Below are 12,872 nucleotides of genomic sequence, written 5' to 3' on the forward strand. Positions count from 1 at the left end.
AAATACATCTGAATTGTATCTCTGTCTGTCCAGTTCCATTCTGTATCTGTACTCATGATTTAGATCCTCATAGAATCTAGGTCTGAGATACTTGCATGGCTGAACAAATGTGTGCTTGGTTGTTGGGTTTTTTTTTCTTCCACTTGAGAGAAAATATTTAGCAAATCATAATGGGAAAGTAGCCTATTAAAAAAAAAAAAAAAAAAAAAGTTAAGAGATGTCAAAAGCTGCCACTGGAGACCTGTCATTGTGGTCCAGGAGGCTCCACTTCACAAAGAAACCTGAAGATATGAATAGAAACTTGCTATTTTAAATATTTTTCATTAAGTGCAGTAGAACAGTTTCCTGTTGCTGCAGTCACTGTGTGTGTTCTAAGTATCCTGTTCAAACAGCTTAAGTTGAGGGGACCTTAAGGTCCACCCAGCTCCAACCGTTCCTCCACCAGCTCAGCTTGCCCATCTAGCCTGGCCAAGGATGGGTCACCACAGCTTCTCTGGGCATCTGTCCCAGTGCGTCACCACCCTTGAATTTCCTTCTAACGTGTAACCTAAATCTCCCCTCTTTTGGTCTAAAAGCAACAGTTCAGGTCCTAACTGCAGCACACTGTCTCTCAGAGAAAAAATACGCTTCTGATCGGATGAGATGAGCCAGGGATATATGCCTCAGAACCAATGACTATAAAGGCATCTGTAGGCTTTTAACAATATGTGATTCTAAGGGACAGAATACATCCACGCTGGTGCCCTGAATAAGTCTGAATTATTTTACTAGCTTTATTACAAGCCAAGATTAAAGGTTTAGTCAATAATATCGTCATGTTTTGTTGAATCATTCTAATATGTGCTTTACTTTTCTCTGACAGATGAACGGGAAGATGTTCAAAAGAAAACATTCACAAAATGGATAAATGCACAGTTTGCTAAGGTAATTTTTTATATCATTATTTATAAATCAAAATATGCTTTGTATATTTTTTAAATTCGTCCACCAAGGCTTATTTTTTCAAGCTAATGGTATGTTTCAGGTATTGCTGAGTACAACTGTCTAATTTATTTAAAAAAAATATTCAAGTTTTATTCCCTATTATTTCAATAGGAATTGAAATGTAAGAAGGTATCCTCTTCTCAAACAACTTACTGTGTAGATTTATTTCGCCTGTTCTCAAACCTCAAGCTAGTTACACAGATACTTTTTGTTGGATTCTGTTATATTCCTAATGAACTGAGGAGTTTCTTCTGCTGGGCCTGTCTCTTCTTGTCTCTAGTTGCAAACAAATTTAACAAAGTCCGATGATTTAGAAAGGGGCGAGGTCAAAGATAAGAGGTGTAATCAAGTCAGCAAATGATCAAAGTCAATTATATTGTTTGGAAGTAGTTATATTTTGTGAACTCGTAGAGAACGTTAAAGATTGGGGGGGTGGGGTGGGAGGGGTGAGAAGGAAAACTAACTTACTGAAGAAGCTCCCTCTTCCCTTGGCAGTATATAATAGTTTTACCTTTAATACCCAGTAAAAACTGAGCTGAAGCTATTAATTTGATTAAATTTTTTTGAAGTTTCTGGCAGATAATTACTGAATTGTATTTTCCAGTAATAAAATAAGTCAACCTCATAATCTATAATTTATCTGCTAGGTAATAATTGGCAATAGGGAATAATGAATTAGTAGCTGTGGTATATTTTTGTGTTTAGTCTAGCTTTTTATTAGGTCTTACCTGATTCTTCTCATTAAAAATGAGAATAAAGATAATGTGAATATAACCACTATGATTTTGAATAACATGCCCAGAAGTGATGCAGTGAAACTAGGAGTCCCACATAATTTTTCCATGGTTTGGAGCATTTCCTAACAGTAACTCAAGTGATTTAGACAGCACGCATTTGTGTTCAGCAAGTTTATAGTAGAGACGTCCAGCAGTTTTGGAGGAAAGGATCAGGATGAAATACAGCCCTGAAGAAATGGTCTCACATCGATCAGTGAATTATGAGACAAATGTGAAGTATTGTATTTAGGACAGAAGTAAAATGTATGCATACAAAAGGGGGAGTAACTGGGCTGGCAATAATGAAGTATAGAAAAGCTCTGAGAAATGTGTTGAATGACAAATAAAATGAGTCACCAACATAACGCTATTGAAAAAGGGGGAAAAATTATTAGTCTGGAATAATGGAAGTGCTTGACAGAGGGTGCAAGATGTAATTATTTTATTTTACTTGGCAAGAGTGAGACTTTAGCTTGAATAATGTACTATCTCAGTCTTCTACATACAAAGAAATAGCCCTAGAAGCAGTCATCTAATGTAACCTAACTTGAAATTTATTGCCTGTTAGGCTTTGTTACGATCACAGAAGTGATCACAGAAACACTAAGAATAACTGTTGCTTCTATAACTGAAGAAAATACAATTTTCTTAAAGTCTTGCTGGCTCAGAAACTCTTGCTTTATGGAGTATCAAAGCCTGTAATTACTGAGGAAAAATAGAGCAAGTACAGAAAGAACAACAAGATTATGGTGAAATTATGACCTATGAGCAGATGTTGTTAGATCCAGTTGTCTGAATGATCCAGATGTATTTTCTCCAATTCTAGTTCATTGGAGTGTACATAAATGGTATTTTAAATATCTCTCACTCCACTTCCATAAATAGTATTTATAGTTGTATTTGAACATGAGTTAATCAACATCTCGGAGGAATACTTTTTTGGACTGTAAGGAAAACCTCCTAAACAGTGCGGTTTGAATTTTACTCAGTCTCATGCATCACCTGTATTTTGGAGTCAGTCTTTTTATTCCAGCAGTCAGACGGGGAGGGGGGGAACCAACGGCTTGATCTTTAAATCTTGGACAGATCACTCTCATCCTAAAAAAAAATGTATGTAACACCAGAAAAGTTTCAGAACAGTTAGTCTGAAATATTTAGTCACCTGTGCCTGGTAAACTCAGTACCTCCTGGTTGCCTGCATGGTAGACATGCAGAAAATATGGTTTGCTCCTCACTGCAGTCACATACCATATGACTTTTATTTCTAGCTAGAATTTTCAGGAGAAGAATAGACAAATCCCTGATTCTATTCTGCTGCAATGTCATGGACATTTTATTGTCATGGACAATAGCGACTGAGTGTTTAGGCGTTGTATTTCTCACTCTTTTAGTGACCAATATGTCCTGGGAAACGTAGTCTTCAAAGCAACAAAGTGGATCTTCATGAGAAATCCTACAGTTTATAACTCCTTTTTCTCATGACCTGTTTTCAGTTATTCAAATCTATCTCTGTTTTTAGCTGGGGAATTGATTTAAGTTAGTAGGTTACTCCTGGTTAATGATTTCTCATCACTGTTAGCTTGTAAAAGTAGAATTGGTTTGTATTCACTTCCGTGTGGTTGCAGAGATGCTGTCTTAAGAAAATTGACCTAAGGGCCCTAAATTCAGACACAGAAACATATTATGTTGGTTATCCATCTCTCTTATATGTGAATGGTGAAATCCGGGTTGTTAATCAGCTCTAAAATATTTAGAGTTGAATTAAATTGTTTAATGTAATTAACACTCACCCTACTCTCCATAGCACCCCTCCCTCCCCCACACCCCCAAAGCAAAAAACCAACAAACAAAAAACAATCCTACTTCTGGAGTGAAAGTAAAAACTTTGAGAATGTTCTACATTTTAATTTGTATTGAGTTTGTAATACAAAGGAATACTACTCCAAAAATTGTATTCCTTTCCTGGAAACTCACTGTCTAAAGACTGTCAGTGCTACTACTTTTATTTTTACAGTAAGCTTTGAAAATATTCATGTTTGCAAGCTGTAGTCACATGACTGGTAATGCAAATGTAAATAATGCTTTTAATATGAGGAATAGTAAATTTTTGAAAATGTTTTTCTAATATAATAATTAGGATACCCTAAGAACCAACATGTATACTGACCTTTTGTAGGGGAAAAAAAATCAATCTGTTCAAGTCATAGATCCAGAGGGTTGCAGCAGTTCTTTTTCTGGCCGTGTGTGCAGTGACACTGCTATTGGAGCATGTGTAGATACCTTAAATTCAGAAGATCTGAGTTCAGCAATGAACCCTAAGCGAAGGAATCAAGTGATAGATTCATAATGAAATCTCAATCACAACATTATGATAGTTTTCTGCCTGTGATGTGTAGACCCTGACAACTCTCCGAAGTGCTACCAAGAAAGCATAGGATCACCATGGCTGGTAAAGATCTCCAAGATCATCTAGTTCTACCACCAATATTTCTCCACTAAATCGTGTCCTTCAGTACAACATGTAAATGTTTGAACACCTCCAGGAACAGTGACTCAATCATCTCCCTGGACAGACCACTCCAGCACCTGACCACTCTTTCAGAGAAGAGTTTTTTTTCTTAATATCCAAACTGAATTTCCACTGACGTCCAGGAAAGGGTACCTAGAACTGTCAGCAGCATTACGACTACTGTGTGGGTGAGACCACATCTCTTCTAAAACTTCTGTTTGCATGTTGAGTGGAGTGCTTTAAGATGAAAATTGGGAAAAATGCAGTTGCAGGTCTCTAACAGCTTCTCAAAAAAGCAGGTTCTCTCCAATTTCTACTCTTTTTTTAATAACCAGAAAGTGGGTTATATAGAAAATCTCAGCTTTGAAAGCAACAGTATATGACGCATCTAAATAAGCAAGTTGTCATTGTTTTAGAAAGATAAGCCAGAAGTTGGATGTTAATGTTTGTGAGACATGACACTTTGTAATTCACAAGCATAGGAAAAATTGGAGAATTAATCCAAGAGACCTTTGTGTTTTTCTTGTTCTAACAGTAGGCAATATATATTATTTTCTTTAGTGATACCTTCTTGATTTACTGTCTACATGGCATACGGTATCTTGAAAGTCAAAGCAAATTTAAACACATGGAACATATTAATTTTAATACTGTATTCAGTAACAGATTTTCTTTGTCCTCAAAAGAAACTTATTTATAAAGTAATGAGGTTCTGCAGGGTGTACATAATGATAGCAGAGGAACATATTGTAACCTATTTTTTAATAATGGCACTATAATTAGAGTTCTCATAAAATACACATCTACTGCTGAATATGATAGCTTTAGCTTTGATTCAAACTTCTAAAACTTCTGATAATGTAAATGAAACAGAATTTTAGCTGTATTCTGAGAGAACACTAAAATACCAAGATACTTCAAATGCTGCAGCTGTCTGCTGAAACTCCAAAACATCCACAGCAGTTTCTTTAACAATGACTCTACCATACTTTGTATGAGTTTGAGGCCTCACCAGTTAAATATTTTTTGTTCTCATTGCATAATAAGCTTCAAAATAGAAAACATTTATGAAAATAAATGCTTTTTACTTACATGTAGAAAAGAGTATAATTTTGAAATGCAAATCTGAAAATTCCCACACACACACGCACACAGGAAAAAAATACACAGGAAAAGGAAACTACCTCTATAATAAAATTCTGTATTTTTTAATTTTGTATCCTCATTATGGAAAGGATATCTCAAAGTGCTGGCAATTTTAATGTCAGCAATAGAAGTATCTGTTTTCAGTACTGATGAGGGGATCGACTAAACAGGATCAGTTTTGGCAGCTTGAGTTTGATGTTACACCCTTATGGATAATTGAGGTTTTCAAACTTACATTCAACAGTTTAACATATATATGGGTATCATAAAGGAGTGCTCATTTTTGGATGTATGTTCAGCATTTTGATCTGCAGTATCAAAAACCAAATGACCACTAAATCACTTGTAAATTCAGAGGTCTAACCAGAGTATCCATGTTTCTGCTACAAAAGCGTAGAAAATTCCACTACTTATTCAAAGATGACATTAAATACATGAGAATATTCTTGATGCAGATACTGGAATAATTGATCTTCAAAGATCAGCCACAGTAAAAAATCAGAGAAGGATATTTTGGAAGAGGAGGGAAGTGGATCATTTTTTATGGTTTCTGTACTTCACAGAATCATAGCATCACCAGAGTTGATATGAAAATAGCAGGAAAAAAAAGGGAATAGTTTTATGTAGTGACTGTGCAGTTATATTTCCATTAGTGTTGTAATTGTGTGAAGAAATACAGTAAAGAGAGAAGCTGTGTCAGAGAAGATTGACAGCCTAATTTAAGATGAGAGTGGCTAGTAGAATAGCTAATTCTCAGCAAAACAAAATACAGTTTATTGTTCGTTCCTTTCTTTAAATAGCAGCTGTACAGTATACTCAGGGACAGTGGGAACCCAGAAGATGACCATGTAGCAGTCAACTTAGTCTCCCAATTACCCAACTTTTGTATGTGGTCTGTGTAGTATACAGTGAGATGTCAGTCTTATTTCTTCCCTTTCTCTTGAGTTCATGTACAACCTGAAGTTACTCAAGATTCTCGTTCACTTTAGTGGTTTGAGATTGTAGCTTAAATGCCTTCTGCATATTGTATAATATAATACTGGCACAAATGAAATGTTTACTGACCTTTTGAGGAATTATGTCAAATATTTGAGCTATAGAGAGACTGAACTTTGATATAATTGACATCTGGTACAGAAATTTGCACTACTGCTTTTGTTCACACAGTTTTGTGCAACCACAATGACGCTGAATTAAAACAAATAAGAAAATATGCATATGAGAAAGTAAACTCCAAGATGGCAGGGAGGGAAGTAGATTGGTGAAGCTTTTTAGGAAAGAGAATATTAGTTTCATTTGTAACTTCTATGAAAATATACTAGCCACTGTGATTATTTACTGAAAACTTTTATCAGATGAGCATCATTACTTGAGCCATGCTTTTGAACTACAACTAATAACCAGGAAAAAGAGATGGATGAAAGGGGCTTGGTGATGAATCACAAAAGGCATAAGTTGAAAATGTTCATGATTATCCTGTCCAAACTACCATTTCAACAATTAATCTATTGGTCAAATTAAGGCAGCTGTTTAGATGGGTTAGTGAGCAATAGGAAAATAAAAATTAAGTCCTATGCTTAGGGGTTCAGATTAGTTCACAGTATCTGTTGGCATATTGTATTTTCTAAAAGCAGAATGGTAGTTGCATATGCATTAGGAAAAGAAGATTAGAGCAGATCCCTAACTTTCACATAATAGAAGTATTCAGTAAGATGTGGTGGGGACTGTAAGGTTTCAGTTTCTAGATTGTTTTCTTACTAGTGTATTAACACTGGCTTTGCAGGATAAACTTAACTATCATTGTAGGTAATTCCAGAAAAGTTAATTCATATAGCAGTGGTGCTCTAGCAATTTACACAGCATTTAGTTCCTATGCAAAAAGCCTATAGGAAAAAAAACGAGTAAATAAAACTTTGTTGAGCTCTGCGTTGCCACAGATTAGCCTGCAGTCATTCCCAGCCAAAAGAATTTGCATCTAGTATTTATACAGTATGTTGAACCAGTACCTGACACTGCAATGTGGATGTACTCTCAATCTGTGTAATTCATCCAGGCTTTAACAGTTTTGCAGTGAAAACACAGAAATCGGACTGGCTTTTTCCTACATTGTCTGATACTGTTTTATTTTGTTGTTGTTGTTAACTTGGAGTTAGAGAACTTGGGAGGCATTTGAACATTTTTTAATCAGATGCAGAGAAGGCTTACTTGTTTGTTCTCAATTAAAGAGGAAAAAAAAAAATCTTACTCTTTGAAGTTAAGTAATAATATTGAGGAATTGAGGAATGTTGCAGTTATCAAGTCATGAAGTAGGATGTATTGCCCTAATTTTATTACATATTCACACTATGTTTTCTTTAAAAGCTTCTAGTTTTGTGTCATTATCTGTTTTTTGATTTGGGTCACTGGTATTATGCTGAATTTTGCCAAAAACAAAGATGTGCTCTATTCATCAAAAGAACACAATTTTGGAAATAAATGTCAAGGAGCAAAGAGATATTTCATGTAAGATAAATTCAGGTGTAGGTTTATATATCCACCTCTTATTAATTCAGAGCATTGATTCCAGTACAAACAAAAGACAGGGTGTCATTAAAATCCTGAAGTTGCCTCTGTGGCAGAACTCTAATAAAATCTTTAATTGCTGTGTATTAGAAGTGCATATGGTAGATAGCAGCTTAATCTGCTACCAAAGATTACTTAAGGAGCTATTTACTACCTGGGGCTTCAGGTGTATTTTTTCCCCAGAAAACTTTCAGAAAATCACACATTTAAAATTGCATCATGCCTGTAATAAATCTATAAAAAACTTACAGTTAGTATTATTTGATACTCGTAAGACATCAAGCTTGATATTCATCCATCCTAAATACCTAATTAAGTCTATTCTGTCTTGTTCTCTGTTGCCAGACTTCTAAAATGTTTCTCACAGTGAACGTGAGGAGAAAGAGGAGTTTACTAAAGTGGGAGCCAAATGACTTTCCTCCTCTGTAGTGTGACAAATAACCAGAACTCTTGCTGAAGATTAATAGTGCTTAACTTTGCTTTTCAGCTCTGTGTGATCAACATTACCCTTGGGATATACACTGTTTAGAAAGCCCAGGCTTTCTTATACCAATAACCTTTCTGTAAAGTGTCCTGCAAGAGCACAGCACACTAAAGGCCTATCATGTCTATTCTGTATTACTAAAGCACACAGAATTGCAGGGGTTGAAAGGGACCACTGGTAATTGCAGAATTATAGAATGGCTTAGGTTGCAGGAGACCTCAAAGCCCACCACCCCAACCCCTGCCATGAGCAGGGCTGCCCCGCACCAGCTCAGGCTGCCCAGGGCCCCATCCAACCTGGCCTTGAGCACCTCCAGGGATGGGGCACCACAGCTTCTCTGGGCAGCTGTGCCAGCGCCTCACTGCCCTTTGAGGAAAGAATTTCTTTCTAACATCTAACCTAAATCTCCTCTCTTTTAGTTTAAAGCCCTTCCCCCTTGTTCCATCACTATCAGACTGCATAAAACATCTGTCTCCTCCTGCTTGTAAGCTCCCTTCAAGTACCAGAAGGCTGCAATGAGGTATTCCTGGAGCTTCTAAGCTAAGCAATCACAACTCTCTCAAACTTTCATTACAGGAATGGTGATACAGTCCTCTGATAATCTTTGTGTCCATCCTCTGGACCAATTCCAACAGCTCTACATTCTTCCTCTAGGGGGGCCTCCAACCTGGACACAGTGCTCCAGATGGGGCCTCACAAGGGCAGGGGGGGACAATTCCCTCACTCTTCCTGCTGGCTGCCCATCTTTTGATGCAACCCAGGACACCATTGGCATTCCAGGCTGCAAGAGCATGCTGTTGGCTTATGTCCAGCTTTTCATCCATCAGGACCTCCAAGTCCTTTTCTGTAGGGTTTCTCTCAATGCTTTCTTCTCCTAGTGTTCACTTGTATCTAGGATTGCCTCAGTTCAGAAACAGCACGTTGCACTTGACCTTGTTAAATGTCATTAGGTCATGTAGAAGTCATCCAGTCCAAAGATTTGCTTTTCTTTTTTTTTTCTTTAAGCCAAATTGCTGTTTAAACCAGCTATAGGTAACATAGTTGCATTGTGAAATGTTAAGTGATTTGGATATCACCAGAATACACAAGCATTGGGCAAAGCACGTGCTCTGAATTATTTGTTTTTATCTACAGTAAACTACCTGTTAGGGCTTCAACATTTGTAAACTTGATGACTTGTTATATTTTGTTTCCAAAGAAATTTTTCATCTCCCTGTTGGCAGAACACTGAGAGCATGTCCTTTATCAGTGTAATACTTATCAATATTTAACTCTGCTCAGCATAGAGTCTTGGATGCTGGCAGGGATTAAAATACAGAAATAATTCTTTTGCACTTGCTATAAAAGCAAAGAACACCAAAAACTGCCTGGTGTCTCGGTGCAGCATGGCAAAAACAAAGCAGTGGTTAAGAGGGAGGCCCTCTCTGTTTTCTCAGCCCTTGCTAACATCAGAAGTGCAAGCTGCATGACCTGCTGTGGCAGTCACTCAGCTGGAGATGCCTTTAAAACTGTCAGTACTGGTCCCTTTCACTGAAAACCTAGAAGGTACAAAACTCCATGTGGTTATGCTTCAAAGACTCAAAAATAGACATCTGAAGTAAACAAAAGACTAATGGGACTCTCTGCATTGTTTGTGCTTGTGTGTTTTTTATTTTTAACAAGTTGATGCTCAAACAGCAGAGGTGTCACTGTGTATGCGTGAAAGGGATGGGGTTTTCAAATGTTTTCCTTCCATAGTGTTCTCTTATTGCCAGGAGACTTTACAACTTTGCCTGCTTTTTTTTCCAGAATGTCTAAATGACCACAATTAAAAAAGACAGCTCTTGGAAAGCAAACTCTTTTCACTGTGATGAGAAGTGAAACTTCCCTTTTCACTCAATTATCTGCAGATCTTTCAGCAGGGTTGGAGAGCATAGTTACTTGTCATGCCTCTCAGCAGGCCCTGTGCTTCCAAGTGAGGCTCAGTTCTGCTCCCTTGACTGCACAAGCAGCGACATGTTTCCTTTGCTTTCCCTCTGTCTGCATAAATTTAAAACTAGCTGCAGTTCTGTCTCCACTAGAGCTTTACGTCTGTCTCGGAGCCTGACCCATCCTGGACTATGAGTGGTGGTGCCCTGGCAAGCTTTGGGCCAGGTGCTGCAACCACCTTGTAGTACTGCACAGCCCCCAGTGGGGAAATCTCCACTAGTTAGAAAGGATTACAGCTGCTGCTGCTACAGCCTAGTTACTGAAGATGATGTAATATTCGTGGTATCTTTTATTTGCACATAGAAAGGTTATGCTTCTTTTCAGAATCCAATTTTAAGGCTTAAAATGTTTTCCATTGTAAGTGATTTCCTTTCCTAAAACCATACTAACAAATTATCTTAAACAATAGGCATCTGCATTATAATACACTTTCACTGTTAGAAATATCTCAGTGACTGCAGATTACATTTTTAAACATATCTACTGCAATGTAATGTGCCAGATCTTTAATTTTAAAATTCAGAGCAGATTAGTAGAATTGGGAAGCTTGACTAAAATATATACGCGCATATTATGTTAAAATTATTTGTCATTGCATTCTTGTTCATTCTTGTTTTTTGGAGTCATTCTTGCAGAATAACAAAAGCATCCCTCAGATGTATTAGGCTTGCCAAAGCAGGCAAAGCAATCACTCCTTTTAGCAATAGAGGGCACTGGACTTTCATTTCTAATCTGTTTTACTGGGGAAGAAAACAGTCAAGTTAAATCCATTGTGCTCTTTCACTTTTTCCTTCTCAGATTTGGACTTGCACTTCATAGTCTTCTATTCAAATCCTCACATGCTTTCAGTGAGCTTTCTTTAAGTGAAAAGGATTCATCTAAATAAAATTGAATATATGCTGTCCTCTTGAAGTTATTATTGTGTAAGTCTTATAGGGAGGGAAGAGGAGCAAGTTAAATATAGCACTACAATATTGGTCTCAATGGTGCATATGTCTAGCTTGCAAATTTGTAAACATTTACAAATTTGCATGATTGTTGCTGGCAGTAGACATCGTCGTTTCCGTGCTCAGAATTCATTACCATTGCATCTAATCATCTTCAAACCTCCTAAGCAAAACTCGTCATGCAGGCAAATTTAGTGGCTTTATGCTTAAGTTGAAAGTTCAAAAATAAAAACATGAGGAAGAAAACATTGTATAGCTATCATACCCACTTATCTAAATGTTCTCTTTTGTAACATACTGAAGTTTAAGCTAATTCTATTAATCATTCCTCCTATCTGCAAAATGAGCATCACGTACCATACCTAAGATTCAGTGGAGAGAGGAGAAGAGGTGCAAGCACGTACACTTATAAGTGGGACACCTATCCACCACGTCTCCTTGTGTTGGTGTCATGGCATACTAACCAGTGAGGCTGAAAGCCAGGGAGTAACTTATCTAACAAATACTAGCCCAGCTGCATGCAGTAGCATGCAGGTAGGGTCTTTGCTGAGCTACTGTCATCCCCCACTGCTTTATATTCTTCCTAAACTTCCTCTGCCTGAGGTTGTAAGTGCATCTCTTGCCTCTCAGACATGCACACTTCTTTCCAAGGGCTGCCTTTGAAGTCAGGATGTTTGGACCCTCCGCCTATGTGAATGCATAGAATGTTTGCAAAAAGCAAGTGAAAAACAAAACCTCTCAAACCCCCAAATAATCAGTTTTAAAGAGACTGCATTCATGCTATAAAGTGCATTCTTGGATTTTGAAGTTTCAGTGTTGCTAATGGTCCTGTCCCAGTTCTGTAAGTACTTATATTTTAGTGGGCCACTTTACTATGCTTTGAGGTACCTGTGTAAAGATCTTCTGTACTTTTAAAGGATATGCTGATGGACATGATTTTACGCCCAGATCAAAACTGGCTATTATTGAAGTTTTTTAAAATCTTACACCTGTATTTTAGGTCCTACTATAGCATGAAGGCATTATTAGAAATCATAAGCGTATTTGTACATAATTGCAATAACTTAATTTGTACGAGACCTGGGTTATATGGTTTATTCATCTCACAAGATGGTCAGTCAAAACTTGGGGGTGTTTTTTGCCCAACGCCTCAAGAATGTGTGTAATTATTACAGCTGCTTATCTTTGTGCTTTCCATGATGATATATTTGGGCCCTTTTGAAGGATAAAAATTTTTACCTTGCAAACGATATCTGCAGCTACTTCTCAATGGCAGTGGTAAAACTGACGCAGGTATCTATTAAGTCTTTGCTTGGAGAATTAGTTATTATTAAAAAATAACAATCATCATCATTATCCTGCTCTGGAAAGGTTACCTGATTTGTAAATCTTTTTTTTTCTTCTGTTTTAGTATCATAGTCAAATTAAATATTGATATTCACATCACTGACTTCGCTAATGCTTTCAATTTCTTCGAAGTTCTACATGACAGGTGT

General features: G+C 37.0%; 1 protein-coding gene across 12 annotated transcripts in view; it reads left to right on the forward strand.

Annotated features, from left to right (window-relative positions):
- DMD (dystrophin) overlaps positions 1–12,872 on the forward strand; it is a 1,153,352-nt gene that overhangs the window by 281,065 nt on the left and 859,415 nt on the right. For all 12 annotated transcript variants that reach the window (XM_090124095.1, XM_090124041.1, XM_031599265.2 and 9 more), the window contains exon 2: positions 863–924. In XM_090124095.1, the coding sequence (XP_089980221.1) occupies positions 863–924 (62 nt within the window). The remainder of the gene's footprint in view (positions 1–862; positions 925–12,872) is intronic.

Source organism: Phasianus colchicus, chromosome 1 (assembly GCF_987193195.1).
Source record: "Phasianus colchicus chromosome 1, bPhaCol1.hap1.1, whole genome shotgun sequence".
NCBI lineage: Eukaryota > Metazoa > Chordata > Aves > Galliformes > Phasianidae > Phasianus > Phasianus colchicus.